The 16,438-nt window shown below is 38.0% G+C and overlaps 5 protein-coding genes across 6 annotated transcripts in view; 3 read left to right on the top strand and 2 right to left on the bottom strand.

Moving 5' to 3' along the window:
• LOC105156607 (probable nucleoredoxin 1) lies at positions 1,388-4,632 on the top strand. Its single transcript, XM_011072784.2, has 4 exons — positions 1,388-1,646; positions 2,507-2,986; positions 3,088-3,567; positions 3,784-4,632. The coding sequence occupies exons 1-4, from the start codon at positions 1,530-1,532 to the stop codon at positions 4,462-4,464; spliced, it is 1,758 nt and encodes a 585-aa protein (XP_011071086.1). The 5' UTR covers positions 1,388-1,529; the 3' UTR covers positions 4,465-4,632.
• Positions 5,016-6,636, top strand: LOC105156605 (2-methylene-furan-3-one reductase). Its single transcript, XM_011072783.2, has 4 exons — positions 5,016-5,359; positions 5,455-5,778; positions 5,923-6,082; positions 6,201-6,636. The coding sequence occupies exons 1-4, from the start codon at positions 5,180-5,182 to the stop codon at positions 6,464-6,466; spliced, it is 930 nt and encodes a 309-aa protein (XP_011071085.1). The 5' UTR covers positions 5,016-5,179; the 3' UTR covers positions 6,467-6,636.
• LOC105156604 (carbonic anhydrase 2-like) lies at positions 6,775-11,262 on the bottom strand. 2 transcript variants are annotated; one of them, XM_011072782.2, is made up of 10 exons: positions 11,038-11,262; positions 10,869-10,955; positions 9,528-9,589; positions 9,071-9,229; positions 8,599-8,647; positions 8,382-8,498; positions 8,201-8,254; positions 7,467-7,561; positions 7,259-7,364; positions 6,775-7,147 (listed from the first exon to the last, which is right to left on the bottom strand). In XM_011072782.2, the coding sequence occupies exons 2-10, from the start codon at positions 10,920-10,922 to the stop codon at positions 6,983-6,985; spliced, it is 861 nt and encodes a 286-aa protein (XP_011071084.1). In that variant the 5' UTR covers positions 10,923-10,955; positions 11,038-11,262; the 3' UTR covers positions 6,775-6,982. The 2 variants fall into 2 exon arrangements, with proteins under 2 accessions (XP_011071084.1, XP_020547627.1); XM_020691968.1 differs by lacking the exons at positions 10,869-10,955; positions 11,038-11,262 and adding an exon at positions 9,733-9,873.
• Positions 12,701-15,183, top strand: LOC105156603 (polygalacturonase-1 non-catalytic subunit beta-like). The gene is made up of 2 exons (XM_011072781.2): positions 12,701-13,009; positions 13,153-15,183. Exons 1-2 carry the CDS (start codon positions 12,938-12,940, stop codon positions 14,965-14,967), a joined length of 1,887 nt encoding a protein of 628 aa, XP_011071083.1. The 5' UTR covers positions 12,701-12,937; the 3' UTR covers positions 14,968-15,183.
• The window catches only part of LOC105156769 (U-box domain-containing protein 19-like), a 2,239-nt gene continuing 1,906 nt past the window's right edge, over positions 16,106-16,438 (bottom strand). Inside the window, exon 1 of the mRNA XM_020692163.1 lies at positions 16,106-16,438. This exon is cut by the window's right edge and continues 1,906 nt beyond it. Within this exon, the coding sequence (XP_020547822.1) occupies positions 16,188-16,438 (251 nt within the window). The 3' untranslated portion in view covers positions 16,106-16,187.

Here is a 16,438-nt window from a genome sequence, read left to right as displayed (position 1 = left end):
AAAGAATATAAAGAGAGAGAGAGAGGGGGGGGGGGGGGGGGGGGGGAGTGGAGTGGAGTGTGAAACATGATAGCTGTATATATATTCGAATTGATGTAAAGTTGGCAATGAAGTGATGGGCTAATTGATGACATTCTTGGCTTGATTTTCTGTTTTTATTCTTTGTTTTTAGAGAAAGCTGAAGCATGTCGATCGATGTCGGTGGCTGTGTGGGCTCGACGTCGCGCGCATCAATAATTATGTGCCCCAATCAATATTATTGCATAATCACATAATAAATATATTAAAACTACATTATAATATCAACACTTTCAAAAAAGAAAAAACTATATTGTAATATCAAAGATAGATAGATAGATAAGCTCAGTACATCCATCTCCCAAAGGGACTTTAATCTTCATTATATATGATACAAGTTTATTCCTTACACACCCATGACTCTAATTTTTTTTTTCTACAAATAACTATATTTTTTGTTTATTAATTAATGATTTTCTATTCATACACAGCTAAAATTAACTTAGTTTGCTAATTTTAATCAAATATTAATTTTATTTAATTAAATTAATATAATAAAAGTTTAACTTATGAATACTTCAATTATTAGTAAATATTACGTTAGAACAACTTATTAATTAGTGTCATGGCAATGTCTATTATTTGCTTGGAACAACGCAATTCAGTTCATAATTTCACACATTACCAAAAAAAAAATCTATTTCGGACTGTATTGTGTGGGACTCGATTGGAGCCCACTGCAACCTTATGGGCTTCAAATGCGCCGGAAAACAACGTATTCAAGAAAATCTTGAGCAGCACACATTGATCTGAATGGGTTTATTTTAGGCTCAAATATGTAGGACGATCCAATTGAGGCCCGAAACAATTAAGATGCTAACGTTCTGAAAAATTGACAAAGTTATTTTAATATCTTAGATTAAATTTACAAAATGTTCTTCTTTTCTTAAGATATTATTCTGTATATAACTTTGTATTTCATGTTTTTTTTATTAGTTTGCTTTTTATTTATTTATTCGGAGAATGTGTTCTCCAACGAAGCATAAAAAAATGAAAAGTGAAAAACTTTATTACCATAATTTATACCTAATTCAATTATATAAAAAGCAAAGTAGGAAGTTTCAGAAATTATATAAACAAGAAAAGGAAGAAAAAGAAAACGAAAATATAGGCATTGTGACCGTAATTACAGAATGAAGAACGAACTTACGGCTGAGATTGATGCCGACGTCCCATTCACACAGAAAACCATCAATATTAAGCAAAGTATCTGGAACTGATTTTCTAGTTGACGTTGACGTTGACGCTGTAGTGAGTCATCTCCTGCGTAAATATATATTCCCACGTCGCGCGTAGGATTGTTGTCTAAGAAAATATCAACTGTTTTTCTTCTCTTCTCTTTTAAATATAAATAGCTCAGCACTTCTGAGGTCTTAACCTCTGTGCGCTTGTTTGCCCTTCTGAGTGTTTTCTTGACCTCATTCAGGATTAGCGGTTTCTTGAAGTGACTGATGGAGAGCCCAGAAAATGGTGAGCTTGAGAGAACTAATGAGGACAAGAAATATGACCTTGCTTCTATTTTATGCGTTCCAAACAGGGATTTCCTTGTTCGCAACAACGGTGATCAGGTAATTTCCGAGTCTGTGTTTTGTTATTTAGACCGAGCGGGGTGGTTGTGGTTTGTTGCTATTTGATTTCTTGAATTTTAGGGCTCGTTTCTTCTTGTGTTTCTATTTAAGTTCAGGATGTGGTTCTGGTAATTTTGTTTTTGGTCATCTCTTTGGTTTTAGTGTTTAGGTTGTTATTATGGGTTTGTGCAATTTCTTACTTGGTTCTAAGAATTCATTCTTGTTGTTTTTGTGCTGCCGGTCCGAAAGATCGTGCTTTCAATACTTTATTTTCGGTCTTTTGGGAGGTTTAACATTTGATGGGATTGGTTGTGAGGTGGTTGCATCTCAAAGTTTTGTTAGCATTGCTTTCAAAATTGATTTCTGCTACGCTTTCTGGGTTTTGACTACATTGTAAGAAAATCAAAACATTTTGTTCATTGTTTATGCTAATTGTTGAAGAAATTTATGGAAACTGGATGGGTATCTGAAACATTTACCCCAAACTTGGCATGTACATTTGCTGGGTTTCCTACTTTCTAATTATACTTGTTACTGGAATATCTTAAGTTTCTGCTTTTAAAGTTACATACTTCCTTCAAGAATGAAGGCAAAAACTTGGTTTCATTGAGTTGCAATTCATTGATTGTAGTGGTATCTTAACTTACCACGATTCTCTTTTCAGTGACTGGAAATGTATTTTTTGTGTACAAGCTGGAAACTGTTGACTCGATAAGGAAAAGTGAAGAGAGGGTTTGCATAGTGTATTAAGTGATTTTCATTGTGTATAGCTTCTTTTTTCTTTTTCAGAGTTCATTTGGTTTGATTGGCTACTGCTATTATACAGATAGAAGATTCATTAAATGTGTTAATTCTTGTAGGTTAGAGTAGATAGTTTAAGGGGAAAGATAGTTGGATTATATTTCTCTGCATCATGGTGCGGTCCGTGCCAGCGATTCACTCCAAACTTGGTGGAGGTTTACAATGAGCTCCTGCAAGTTAACAACTTTGAGATTGTGTTTGTCTCTAGTGATGAGGATGACGAGTCATTTAATGCTTATTTTTCTAAGATGCCTTGGCTTGCGATTCCATTTTCTGATTCTGAGACACGTGGACAACTGGATGAATTGTTCGCTGTCAGTGGAATACCCCATCTTGAAATCCTGGATGAAAATGGTAAGGTATTGACCAGCGATGGTGTAGAAATCATCCAAGAACATGGAGTGGAAGGATACCCTTTTACTTCTGAACATATTGAGAAACTCGTGGAACAAGAAGAAGAAGCTAAAAGGAACCAGTCATTGAAAACCTTACTGGTTACAAAATCTAGAGACTATGTGATCACAGCTGATGGGAAAAAGGTGATTCTTATTTTTGCTCTTCTGCTGAGTAGAACCATTCTAATGTTTGTTCCAGTGGGTCTAGTTCTGATGTACTCTCTTCTTTGCCTTATTTATACAAGGTACCTGTTTCTGAGCTGGAAGGTAAGACAGTGGGCTTGTATATTTTTCTGGCCACATACAATGGATGCCTTGCTTTTAATGCAAAGCTCGTTGAAGTATATAAGAGTTTGAAAGAACAAGGAGAGAACTTTGAGATTGTTATGATACCCCTTGATGATGATGAACAATCATTCAAAGAAGCATTTGAACACTTGCCATGGTTTTCTTTGCCTGTCAAGGACAAATGCTGTGCAAAGCTACTCCGATATTTTGAGCTTGAAAGCCTCCCAACTGTGGTTGTAATTGGCCCAGACGGGAAGACACTTCATTCAAATGTTGCTGATGCTGTCGATGAACATGGCACAAAGGCCTATCCTTTCACGCCTGAGAAATTTGCAGAGCTTGAAGAGTTGGAAAAGGCAAAGAGGGAAGCACAAACACTTGAATCCATTTTGGTGGCAAAAGATTGTGATTTTGTAATTGGCAAAGATGGGATTAAGGTAAGCATGTTTCGGTGATGACACTAACTCCATTCCTCATTGTGTTATGTTCTTATGGCCTCTCCTTCACTGAAATTCAAGGTATTTCACTGGTATTCTATGCATCCTATTGGTAAATTCTTTTGGCTGATTCAGTTTGAGTTTCTGGTTTTTATTCTGGTCCTCTGTCTAGTTCAAAACAATGTTCTTTCTAACAGAAAGATCTTCCCTTGTCAGATCCCTGTGTCTGATCTTGTTGGAAAAAACATACTGCTTTACTTTTCTGCCCACTGGTGTCCCCCTTGCCGTGCTTTCCTGCCTGCGCTCATAAAAGCATATGAAGAAATCAACAAAAACGGCAACGTGCTAGAAGTTGTATTCATATCAAGTGACAGGGATGAAACATCTTTTGATGAATTTTTCTCAAAGATGCCCTGGCTTGCACTTCCGTTCGGCGACGAAAGGAAAGAATTTTTGGGTCGCTTATTCAAGGTTCGTGGCATTCCGATGGTCATTGCAATCGGGCCAAATGGCAGGACGGTCTCAACTGAAGTTCGGGAACTGATCATGTACCACGGTGCAGAAGCTTTTCCTTTCACTACAGAACGGCTAGAGGAAATTGAAGCAGCGCATGAGAAGATGGCAGAGGGGTGGCCTAAGAACTCAAAATCCGCTCTTCACGATCATGAGCTTGTTCTCACCAAGCGCCAGTTCTTCAATTGTGATGATTGTGGAGAAGAGGGACGCATTTGGTCGTACTATTGTGAAGAGTGCGACTTTGATCTGCACCCAAAGTGCGCGTTAGGCGACAATAGCAAGGGAACAGAAGGAGATGTGGGAGGAAAAGAATCAGTAGATGCAGAAGGGGCCCCAGCAGAAGGGTGGATCTGTGACGGAGACAAGTGCTATCGAGAATGACTGGTAGAAGTGGTGAACAATTAAAAACTACAATCTGCAATAATAAAAGAAAATGTTAAATAATAATACGATCAACTCTTTTTTGTGGGCAGTGTGTATGTATGTTTTATGTGGTCATAATTGAACATTTACAAACCTTCTTGTTTATAAATTACTTGTGCACTTTAAGTTTGGTGTGATGGTAAGCGTCAGGACTATTTGCTATCCTGCAACAAGGAATTGGAAAATTTTGGGACTGGAAAAGACATACATTAGCACAACCTTCTCAAAAAACAGTTGATTATGGTATCCGCATAAAAAACATGTCCAAATGCATTCAATGTGCAAGAAACATGAAAAAGAACCTTAAAGCAAATAAATTCATGTCCAAATACATTGAACCTGCCAACAGCTTGGAAAGAAAACTTTTGCACCCTGATTATGTTTATAGTGACTAAACCATTGACAGAATGTGGGGTCTTGAGTCATAATTAGACTGAATGCTACATAGTTAACAAAAATGTTAGGTAAGAAAGTTGAAGTGGCAAAATAGGTAAAACCATGAACATCAATCATCTCTTAACCACTGTCCGGAGTATTAATCATAGACCGCTCCACTCTCCATGATACAACTAAAACCCTCCAATTTTTACTGTCTAAGCTAATTATAAATAGGCTGCAAAGATCAGGCCACTGCGCGCAGAAGGGCCTGTTTTTATAAACTCTTAGGATAGAAATGAAGGCCTGGATTTACAGTGAATACGGGGGTGTTGAGGTTTTGAAGCTGGAGTCTAATGTTGCTGTGCCTGAAGTTAAGGATGATCAGGTGTTGATTAAGGTGGCTGCTGCTGCTCTTAATCCTGTTGATTTCAAGAGGAGACTTGGGCTGATCAAGGCCACTGATTCACCTCTTCCTGTAGCTCTCCATCATCATCCTTTTCTATTATTCGAATTCTTGGTTATTTTCAAGCATGTTCGTATTGCCTATTAATACAAATTCAACTGTTTCAGATTGTTCCAGGGCACGATGTTGCCGGCATCGTTGTTAAAGTTGGGAGTCAAGTGAAGGAGCTGAAGGAAGGAGATGAAGTGTACGGAGACATCAATGAGAAAGCATTGGAAAAACCCAAACAGTTGGGTTCTTTAGCTGAGTACACGGTTGCTGAGGAGAAATTATTGGCTGTGAAGCCCAGGAATCTTGATTTTGTCCAGGCTGCAGCTCTCCCTCTTGCAATTGAGACAGCCTATGAAGGTCTCGAAAAGGCTGGCTTGTCTGAGGGAAAATCTATTCTTGTCCTTGGAGGTGCTGGTGGTGTTGGATCCCTTGTCATTCAGGTGAAATGCTCCTACTATATACTGTATTGATCTTGATTTTCTCTGTACATATTTCGTTATTTTTCCACTAGGAGCATGGTGGACCTAGAAGGTTTACCCAATGGATTAAAATTTATTTTCAACAAGAGCTTGGTGATATTGCAGCTTGCGAAACAGGTCTTTGGTGCTTCAAGAATTGCAGCCACTTCCAGCACTCAAAAACTGGAATTTCTAAAGAGCCTGGGCGCTGATTTGGTGATCGACTACACCAAGGAGAACTTCGAAGATTTGCCTGAGAAATTCGATGTAGTCTATGATGCTGTCGGTAAAGACAATGACCCTATTCGCCTCATGAAAACTCCGGCGATCATCATATCATAGCATTTTAATTAAGATGATGAGTATATAGATGTAATAACATGAATTGTTTTGAATGTGAACAGGGCAAAGCGATCGGGCGGTGAAGGCAGTGAAGGAAGGTGGTGGTGTCGTAACCATATTCGGTCCGGTCACACCACCCGCAATTGGATTTGTGGTCACTTCAAATGGAGAGTTCTTAAAGAAACTGAATCCGTATCTGGAGAGTGGGAAGGTGAAGGCGGTGCTCGATCCGAACGGACCCTTTCCTTTCGACAAGGTGAATGAAGCTTTCTCCTACCTGGAAACGAATCGAGCCACTGGAAAGGTGGTCATATTTCCAATTCCGTAAGAGCCCGTTTGCCTATGAAACAGAGATTATATGAGGGTTGAATAAAGATTGCCGTGGGGAGTCATGTCGTACATATAAATATATATATATATATATATGTCTTGTTATTAATATGATGTACTAATAGAGCAAAGAAAAATTGAAATAGTATGTGAGTGTAGCATCCTCAATTTGAAAAGTACGCTAAATAATCAGTTGTTGAGATGAAATAGCTGGATTTGCGAAATTAGTGTCTTAGCAAACACGGTATTGTGTATGAAAAATAAGTTGAGAATGAAGATTTGACGAAAAACACAAGACCCAGAAAAGAAAATTAAATAAACTGTCATTTTACAGAGCATGAGCAACAGTACTGGACAGTAGCTTGCTTAATTTACAGACCAAAGATAAAGAAGCCAAATAGAGAAACTTATTATTAGGGACAAGGGAATGTCTTAATTTTACATCATGGTAAGAGTTACATTACATGATGACATGACAAGGTTATATATATATATATATATATATATATATTAGTCAGAGTGTGATAGAGGGTAATGGCTTGGAGTCGAAGTCCCAAAGCTGGAAAGAACCCTTGACAAAATCATAGTGTCCTCCCTTCAACAAAAGGGTTTTCTTCATCACACCTTCCCTCACAAATGGATAGCTTAACAAGTTGGCCAGTGATATATTCACAGCTTCCTGTTCATCCCTCCAACAGAAACCAAAACATAATAAATTAATCCTAATTCATCACCACCACATTGCTCTCTCTCTCTCTCTCTACACACACACTTAGTTCAATTGAATTACCTTCTCAAGGAGAGTGCACTGCTGATCGAAATCTAAATTGCTGCATTCTGTTCGCACCTTCGCCTTAGCAGCCTTGCAAATGTTGACCCACTCTTCTATAAAATCACTGCATATGTATTGTGGAACTGAAACGTTCAGTATTCAATTTACAAGAAATAATGAAAAAATGCAGCTGTTGCAAAATTGGAGAGTACAACAGTACACTGACCTCTGATGAGTGTGAGTGGTGGCATCCTCAGGAATGGACATGAGCCCCTTTATGCCTCCACAACAGCTGTGCCCAATTACCAATATGTTCTCCACCTATATCATTATTTATATATTATTACTATCCATCCAAACAAATTAATTTTTTTGAATAATTATTTACTGATCAAAGTTGATAAAATAAATTAAATTTTAAATTTATATGAATAAAAATAATTGATATAACTAATTAATTATTTATAGAAGGAAAAAGTGCAAGTAAGTATATTCTGTTCAATCTACATTTTGGCTACCAAACCTTGTTTCTCTAAAGCCCTAAATCTTAATATATAATATAGATATTTTTTCTCAGTACATCCACAAATAATTTTAATATTTTCTTCAGAGAAAAACTATTTGACTGATATAAATATGATAAGTAAAAAAAAAAATCTTTAACTTAATACAGTAACAAATCAGTAGTATTTTACAAAACCTCTACCCACCCCATTATAGGCAGCGTGGAATTAGGTGGGGTTTCCAGTTAACTAATTAAAGCAGTATATATTATATTATATTATATTATATGGTGTAGGGGTTTGGACTTTTGCGTGCCTCATCTGACCACCTCCCACACACCCACTTTCACTAAACCAACTGCTTTTTCTTACATTATCAAATGCTGAAAAGTTAGAATCAATGTTGGGGAATTATAGAATTAGACTACACTATATATAAATTAATTAGTGTAATCACCTTCAGATGCAGTACTGCATATTCAATGGCAGCCCCCACTCCCGAATATTTCGTCTGCAATACACACACACCCACACACCAACAAAGATAAAAAGGTTCAAAGCAAAATTCTTGAAATTATGTACTTAATTATATCGATGTTTTAATAAATTAAACAATATATCATAGTTGATGTTTATACCTTGTCAAATGGTGGAACCATGTTGGCAATGTTTCGGACCATGAATGCCTCCCCTGGTTGGAAATTCAAGACGTGGGAAGGGCATACTCGGGAATCCGAGCACGCAAAAACCAAGAACTACGTATACCATAATTCACTTTTAGTTTTATTACCATATGATGACAAATCAAAGCTCAAATTCTTTGTATTCCAAAATATTGGTAATTAGAACTGGTACCTTTGGGGCTTGTCCTTTGGCAAGCTGACCATATAAAGCAGGATTTTTGCTACAAGTCCAAATGTATAAAAATCAGTCATCTGCATTCCTTTTTTATTACATAGTTTTTAATTTTTTAATATTGCAATGATCTCGAATTATAGTTTCATTTCATCAATGGTCATAAATCCTATAGGACCCAATTCAATACTATCCACAAATACAAAAAAATTGTACCCTCAAAAATCAACTTTAGAATAACAGACGAAATTACTAACCACCCCAATCCCAGACCAAGAAGAAACTAAATAGTGATGTGAGGGTAGATAAGTAATTTCATTGATTGCAGGATGGTATATTTCCGGCATCTCCAAGAATCCGGCATCTTTTTCTATTTTGGATGTCGAATGGGCTCCAACACCGTAACACAAAGTACAAAACTTTTATGCATTTTGATGCCAGTGAACATACGTCAACAAAGTAAAGTACTTACTCGTATTTCTCTTTCTTGAAGTGATCGAACCCGGTTCGGATCCTCTCATCCGGGTCCGAGGCCGGCTTCTCAACCGCCCCCTTCTCGGTGGCCCCACCCAACTCCGCCGTCAACTGTCTGATCTTCGCGGCGGCAGCCGCCTCCAGCTCGCCTTTCTCACTGCAATCCCAAGAAAATGCAGAAAACCGAAAAGAGCTCAGCACATCACCCTGGGACCCACAGTTGATCGTAAACAAACAGTTGAAAAACTGTTTGGGCGTTACAAATGAGAGCCGCCGATGATGCAAGAAAAGCGTATTATCCGGGCAGGGTGTGAAATGACAAGAAAAGGTCGGTAGTGTTGACTGTTATGACAAGTGTCGATAATCCCGAGGAAAGAGGGACAGAAATGGGAAACAAGTAGGTAAAAATGGCAGGAGGAGTACGGAGAAGAATTATACATAGAGACATACGGTACCTAAGAAGCTTCTTCAGTCCTGCGATGGCTTCCTCGTACGTGTCCTTTACCATTTCCTCTTTCTGCAAAATCCCAGACATAAAATCCTCTTGTTATGTACACAAAACACCACATACGTATCTAATCATACGCTGTATAAATACAAACAATATTGAAAATAAATAATTTTTTAGAGTGAATTATTTTGCGAGATTTGCAGACGAACCCTTCTTGGGATTAATGACTGTGGAAATAGCTTTTTCTGAGTTGAAAAATAAAGGAAATTAGACCAAGGATTATTGTGTTGTGTCCTAAAGGCAAGTGTGTCCCATGGTTCTTGTTTTATACAAGGAGCTCATGACCATGGTTAATTTAAAAATTAAATGAATGGATAATAAATTAAACTATGGTTGGTTGGACTATACATATATACAATTATAAATACTTTAATAATTATTTATTTTATAGAGAAATGAATATTATTCAATTCAAGGGGTGGGGTGGTGGAGATATATTAATGGAAAATGGTAAGTGGATTGTGGACACCACTTCTTTATTTTTCTTTTCCTTTTTTGGTCCTAAAAAGTTACTTTCTCATTATTTAAATAATACTTTAAATTAGAAATTATTAAAAGAATCAGTATTACTAAAATGGTATGTCAACCAACAAAATAAATCATAAGATGTATCTTAATTAACTCTTATTTGGTTTAATTTATTTGCTTTCTAATTATGGTTATCCAAACACTTACTTATAAAATAGTAATCAACTTTAGAATATTCCTACTGTTTGATTAATAATAATAATACTTTTTTAAGTAGAAGATAACACGCTCACAGGCCGGAGAATTATGATTAATTATTTAAGTGTTGAACTCATAAAAATTTGGTATGTAATGTAATGTAACTCAAATGTGGCTGGTGGCGTGTTTGGATGGACAAGTCAAACGGACATAACTTCAAATGCCCCTTTATTTTAGGCAAAAGAAAAGTGACTCAACTCACCGGACCTTTGGATCTACTGATGTTGTATTCTCTGAAAGAATTTGTTTTTTTCAGTCGGTTTATATTCCTATTATTTAAAAAAATAATTACACTTCTCTTCCTAAAATATAATGTATTACATATAAATCGTATATGATTTATTGCCAAGTCCTCCTATATGTCTAATTTCTTTCAATGGGATGCCATCTAAGAAGCATCTCTCACATTTGCTTCCTCCCTTTAAAAGGAAGATGGGTAGGGAGTGTCAATCATCTTCCATAGTCTAGAAAGGGGGTGTGTGTGTGTGAAAAGCCATATTTGCGATAAAACTACAACGGGAGTATCAACAAAATTGAGCACAAAGGAGGTCAAAATTACCACGGGTTTCCTGGTGCAGCACAGCGTAATGCATTTCTTGAACGTTCCAGCCATACCAAGCTTCCTCTAAACTTAATAATTATGCTCCTGCATCCAGCTGACAATTGTCAAGAAAATACATAGGGGTACTATATATGGGGATTGGGTGCAGAAAAGTACTAGGTACTACCTTGGAATCTGGGGATAATTGGAGGGTTTAGCAGATACTAAGGTAGGAAGGGGGGGACTGATTTTGAATTGGTTTATATGGGAACGACGAGAGAGAATGTTGATGATGTGGTGTGCTGTCAAGATTTTACACTTGGAACACATATTTGAAGTGTGTATGGAGGAAGATTGCAAGTAGAGACAAAAATTAAAGGGAGTTGAAAGGATTGGAGGGGAGATGTGGATGAAAAAGGATAGCAAAGTGATGATGAGCAAACAAGACATGGCTACCTTGTATGGTCACTATTGTTTTGTAGATTGATTTGAATTTATGTACATCACATGTAGCTACGTATGCATCTCAATTTCCTTGGCCACGTCCTCATGTCTGAATCCCAGGCACGCACGGACGCGCACACAATTCGTGTGTGTGCTGTTATGACAAACATATGCTTCCAGTACTTGATTTATCAATTATTAGCCCACAATACGAAGTAGACCGGCCCAAGCCAGCAGTGCTAGGTGATTGAACACCACTTGAGCTCAAAAATCATGGATACACCCCACACTGGTATGCGGCTAAAAACCTTTGTCATCTTTAGGCCTATGACCAAACAATAAAACTACTTTAAGGCCCAATTATAGGCGAGTGGAAGAAGCAACCCGCTCCAGCCTAAGGAAACATATCCTCAGAATTCAGTATGCTTAGAAAAAATCCTCCAAATGTAAATTTTTTATCAAAATTAGGTCTTATCAAATTGAATCAATTATATAGTAAGTATGATAAATTTATATATGGTTGATTTTTTTTTCTTTATTGTATATCAATCACACGACGTGTGTATTATAATTATTATATAATTGATTTAGATTCGACTGAATTTGATCTGGATTAAAAAATTTCAACCTTCAAGTGTTCTATTTATTTACTTTCTCCATGTTATTTTTCTTTGTTTTTTCTTGAAGCATTCTCTAAGACTCCATGATTCACAAAATTGAAGATTCATCACGGTGATCTTGAAAATGACACATTTGTGTGGATAATCTTCAACATTACAAGAAGACGTTTTTGTAATTCAATCAAAGTAGGAATTTATAGACAAGTTTGATTCAGATACATAAATCAATGTATCTATCTTGTCTCGACCAACTCAATCCACATATGTGACGATTTGATAGATGAGTTATTGTGGATATAAATCTACATACGATGTTAAATTATTATTCACTATTTCCAACTTTCACACTATACCAGAAAAGAAAAAGGAAAATATTGGAAATCTACAAACATTTTGAGGAATAATTACATTTAAACTCCTTGATTTATGACATGCTTATACAAACTACCCCTATCTTTTAGATAATTATACAAGTTCATATAAATAAATCATAGATGAGTGAATGTAAATGTAAACAAACCTAGATCAGGAAATTTGGGGTTCAAAAGTTCCCATCATTTTTGCAAGCAGGATTTTGACTGAGATGTGTCATGTGTGGTTCAAGCCTTAGATATGTAGTAATGCATGCATCATGTTCCTACAAAGCAGCCCAAAAATTCAGCTCCTTCTTCCACCTCAAACTATTGGATCAAAAATCGGGGATGCCAACACCTCAACTCAAAGCACTCTTAACGTGAATATCATCTAATCCGCTTTTGTATTACAGCAACTAAAAGTGTGATCTATATTAAAAGCGCGACAGCAAGTTTGCTTCATTGTTATTTGTGTGTATGACACAAAGCGTGATGCCTAAAGTATGACATGAGAACCGCTCCATCCTATTTTTCAAAAATCACACCAATCCACCCTAATTTCCCCTTCCTTTCTCCCTCACTATAAAGAAATGAAATCCTAACTCCAATCAGAAACTAACCACACCCGCCCATCTCTTCCTCACTCATCTTCCTCTCTCACTTATAAAAAATGCACTCCTCCACCGCTCCGCCTCTTTTCCTCCTCCTCTTACTCATCTCCTGCTCTTTTCCATCCCACGATGTAAGCCCCTTTATCCTTAATTATTCGCAGTGTTGATCAAGTTGTTAATTTTCTTGTCCGTGATCTCCTTGGTTATATGGGTGTGTTGGTTTGTATGTACGCCGCCGTGCGACTTAATTGATGTGTGTATTGCTTGAATGCAGGTGGTGTTGGCCGCCCTCGCCGGAGAAAACCCTTTTACTCCAAAGGGCTACGTAGTCCGTTACTGGAAGAAACAAATCTCCAACAACTTGCCGGAACCATCGTTCTTGCTCGACAAAGCCTCGCCGCTAACCGCCGCGGAATATGCCTCCTTCTGCAAACTCGTCAATGATCAAAACGCCCTTTCTACGCATCTCCCTCTTTTCTGCACCAAAGCCAACCTCATTTGCTTCCCCGATTTATCGCCAAGCCTGGAAAAACACATGGACAATGTCGACTTCGCCACGTACCTTAACAAGAATTTCACTAACTACGGCGGGGACAGGCTCGGCGGTGTTGACTCTTTCAAGAATTACTCCGACGGGGACAACGTAGTTTCAGACAATTTCCGCCGCTACAGCCGTGACGCCGTCGGCCACAATGAAAAGTTCACTAGCTACGCCACGGAAGTGAATATGGCAGACCAGAGCTTTAGCGGCTACGGCACTGCCTCCACTGGCGGCGACGGAGAATTCAGCAACTATAACCACGGCGTAAACGTGCCAAACCTCCGTTTCAACGAGTATGCCGATAACAGTAACGGACGGAAACAAATTTTCACTGAATACACCACAGATATCAATGCTGGCGACCAGACATTCACCAGCTACGGCAAGAACGGCAACGGCGCCACAAATGAATTCACCAACTACGGAAAAAATTCCAACGTTATGGGCTCCAATTTCAAGAATTACGGCGAGACTGGAAATGGTGGCAATGACACGTTCACTTCATACGGGGACGAAACAAATAACCCGCAGAACACATTCAAGAATTACGGCGCAGAAGGAAATTCTGCCGTCGAGAGTTTCAAGAGTTACAGGAGTGATTCTAATGTCGGAGGGGATGATTTCCGATCCTACGGAAAGCAATCAAATGCTGCCCAGATGGATTTCGCGACTTACGCGCAGGATGTCACTGATGGCAATACTAAATTTAGTGGGTACGGCGAAGATGCCTCTGCCCAAACTGTCGATTTCAAGCAATATGCTCTGAACACCACTTTCAAAGCCTATGCAAAAGAAGGTGTCACATTTGCTAGCTACACTAATGAGAGCGCTGCCGCAGCTGCTTCCTTAGCAGCCAAGGGCAAAAAGGTAAATAGGTGGGCAGTGGAGCCGGGGAAATTTTTCAGAGAGGAGATGTTGAAGAGTGGCAGTGTCATGCCTATGCCTGATATTAGGGACAAAATGCCCAAAAGGTCGTTTTTGCCGCGGGCTATTGTTACAAAATTACCCTTTTCGACCTCCAAGATTGATGAACTAAAGAACATTTTCCATGCCGAGAATGATTCCAGCATGACGAGCATGCTGGTTAATTCATTAAACGAGTGTGAGAGGGCACCAAGCCCTGGTGAGACCAAGCGGTGTGTGGCCTCGATCGAGGACATGATCGACTTTGCAACCTCCGTTCTTGGCCGGAATGTAGCCGTCCGCACGACAGAGAATACACAAGGGTCGAATGGTAATATCACGATCGGGCAGGTCAAAGGGATCAACGGTGGGAACGTGACCAAATCAGTGTCTTGTCATCAGAGCCTATTCCCGTACTTGGTATACTACTGCCATTCAGTTCCAAAAGTTCGGGTCTACGAAGCGGATATTTTGGATGCGGAATCCAAGGCCAGAATAAACCATGGTGTTGCCATCTGTCATTTGGATACCTCATCTTGGAGCCCGGGGCATGGGGCCTTCATTGCATTGGGTTCAGGCCCCGGCAAGATTGAGGTGTGCCATTGGATCTTTGAGAATGATATGACTTGGACAGTGGCAGATTAACGGTTCCGGGGGGGTGGACCCCACTTTAAGCATGGAGTTGATCCAATTTGATCATTTCAGCACTCAGTTACCATTTACTACTAGTTGGATTTTTGTAGTTGAGAAGCAACATATGTATGTGAATGGCACCTGCTGCAGTAATGCAGAGGGATTTGATCAACTAAACAGGCTTAAGCTACATATTCTAGCTGCTGTTCAATGGAAAAATGTAAAAATGAAACCATGTTTCGTATATTTTTCTCTTCTTCTCATTTTTCTTAAAAACTAAAATACAACGGTAAATTACGTAATTACCATAATTTATTGTGTCGAAAACTACCAAAAAAACTGGATTCAATATAATTTTGCCCCGATTTAAAAGAAAATTAATGAAATTCATCGTTTTATCATACAATAATGCACCAATAATTTAAAAAATAATTGTGTTGAGACAGATATAGCATACTTCTAAGTTGAATACTAATGTATATTTATATCTAACATAAAAAATGGGAATTTTTTTCACTGATAAAGGGTGATTTGTGATATCAAAACACTAATTTTTTATTTATTTATTGATAACACCTCTAAGTCGGTGTTTATTTTTATTTTCTTTATTTCTCCTTTTTGTTTGGTGAAATGTAACATCAAGCATGTAGTTGATCAGGTGGAAAAACAAAGAAATATGATGAAGGTTTATGATATATCCCTGATTTGCTTTGCATGACTGAGATGAAAATGAAATGAAGAAGCAATAGTAAGGCCCATCCCTACTAGCTGCTGCTACATCAATTGATACATATAATCAATGCAGGACCAAACGCATAAAGTTTTATGTGGCACCCTAATATGTGATTGACAGGCGTCCTTTCTAAGAGCGAAAAGAAATATAATTAAAAATTTAACTGTAATCTGGGACAAAAACAAAGTAAATAAAATTTAGACAAGGAAAGATTTATTACATTGCAAACATAATTCTTATAATTATTAGCACAAGTAAAAGGAATCATATAATACAACAACTACTTGTACAGTACTGCTTCATCAGAAAAAAAAACAGAAGCACGAGCACCCTTAGTGACAAGCTCTTGAAAAAACTGAGCTTCTGTCACAGTAATCAATCAGAAGAAAGCAAGAAAGTCTAAAAAATTAGAAATAGAACAAGCATCCTACAGAGAAATGTGTATGTACATTACAGATGCTTGTTAAGTATGCAAGTGTGGCAATAGCTAAAAATTTGATCACCACACATGGACAAAGTGTTCTTGAGGAAGTGCGGAAGCCATCGACCCGGAGGAGCTCTTTTCGTGGAAGGCGTGTAAGATCCTGATGAGTGAAGTAGCTCTCTTACTTGATCTGGACGTTCCGTTAGTAATTGAGGTGTATAGAGACACCATTAGAGATGGGTTCTTTACTAAAAGAGGAACCACATCTGCTCCATCATTTATGCACAATGCGAGCAACAACGAGACGCAGTACTCTTTTGCAGCTC

This window comes from Sesamum indicum, linkage group LG2 (assembly GCF_000512975.1).
Source record: "Sesamum indicum cultivar Zhongzhi No. 13 linkage group LG2, S_indicum_v1.0, whole genome shotgun sequence".
Taxonomy (NCBI): Eukaryota; Viridiplantae; Streptophyta; class Magnoliopsida; order Lamiales; family Pedaliaceae; genus Sesamum; species Sesamum indicum.
This window is presented reverse-complemented; position numbering and strand designations above follow the sequence as displayed.

What these genes read in the sequence shown, in the direction of transcription:
- LOC105156603 (XM_011072781.2), top strand. Translation starts at nt 12,938, where the DNA reads ATGCACTCCTCCACCGCTCCGCCTCTTTTCCTCCTCCTCTTACTCATC. An exon ending in GCTCTTTTCCATCCCACGAT is followed by an intron (nt 13,010 to 13,152) that starts GTAAGCCCCTTT and finishes GCTTGAATGCAG; the next exon opens with GTGGTGTTGGCCGCCCTCGC.
- LOC105156604 (XM_011072782.2), bottom strand. Translation starts at nt 10,922, where the DNA reads ATGGCTGGAACGTTCAAGAAATGCATTACGCTGTGCTGCACCAGGAAA. An exon ending in CCAAAGGACAAGCCCCAAAG is followed by an intron (nt 8,499 to 8,598) that starts GTACCAGTTCTA and finishes TGGTATACGTAG; the next exon opens with TTCTTGGTTTTTGCGTGCTC. An exon ending in ATGCAGTACTGCATCTGAAG is followed by an intron (nt 7,562 to 8,200) that starts GTGATTACACTA and finishes ATAATGATATAG; the next exon opens with GTGGAGAACATATTGGTAAT.
- LOC105156605 (XM_011072783.2), top strand. Translation starts at nt 5,180, where the DNA reads ATGAAGGCCTGGATTTACAGTGAATACGGGGGTGTTGAGGTTTTGAAG. An exon ending in CCACTGATTCACCTCTTCCT is followed by an intron (nt 5,360 to 5,454) that starts GTAGCTCTCCAT and finishes CAACTGTTTCAG; the next exon opens with ATTGTTCCAGGGCACGATGT. An exon ending in TTGGATCCCTTGTCATTCAG is followed by an intron (nt 5,779 to 5,922) that starts GTGAAATGCTCC and finishes GTGATATTGCAG; the next exon opens with CTTGCGAAACAGGTCTTTGG.
- LOC105156607 (XM_011072784.2), top strand. Translation starts at nt 1,530, where the DNA reads ATGGAGAGCCCAGAAAATGGTGAGCTTGAGAGAACTAATGAGGACAAG. An exon ending in TTCGCAACAACGGTGATCAG is followed by an intron (nt 1,647 to 2,506) that starts GTAATTTCCGAG and finishes TAATTCTTGTAG; the next exon opens with GTTAGAGTAGATAGTTTAAG. An exon ending in TTGGCAAAGATGGGATTAAG is followed by an intron (nt 3,568 to 3,783) that starts GTAAGCATGTTT and finishes TTCCCTTGTCAG; the next exon opens with ATCCCTGTGTCTGATCTTGT.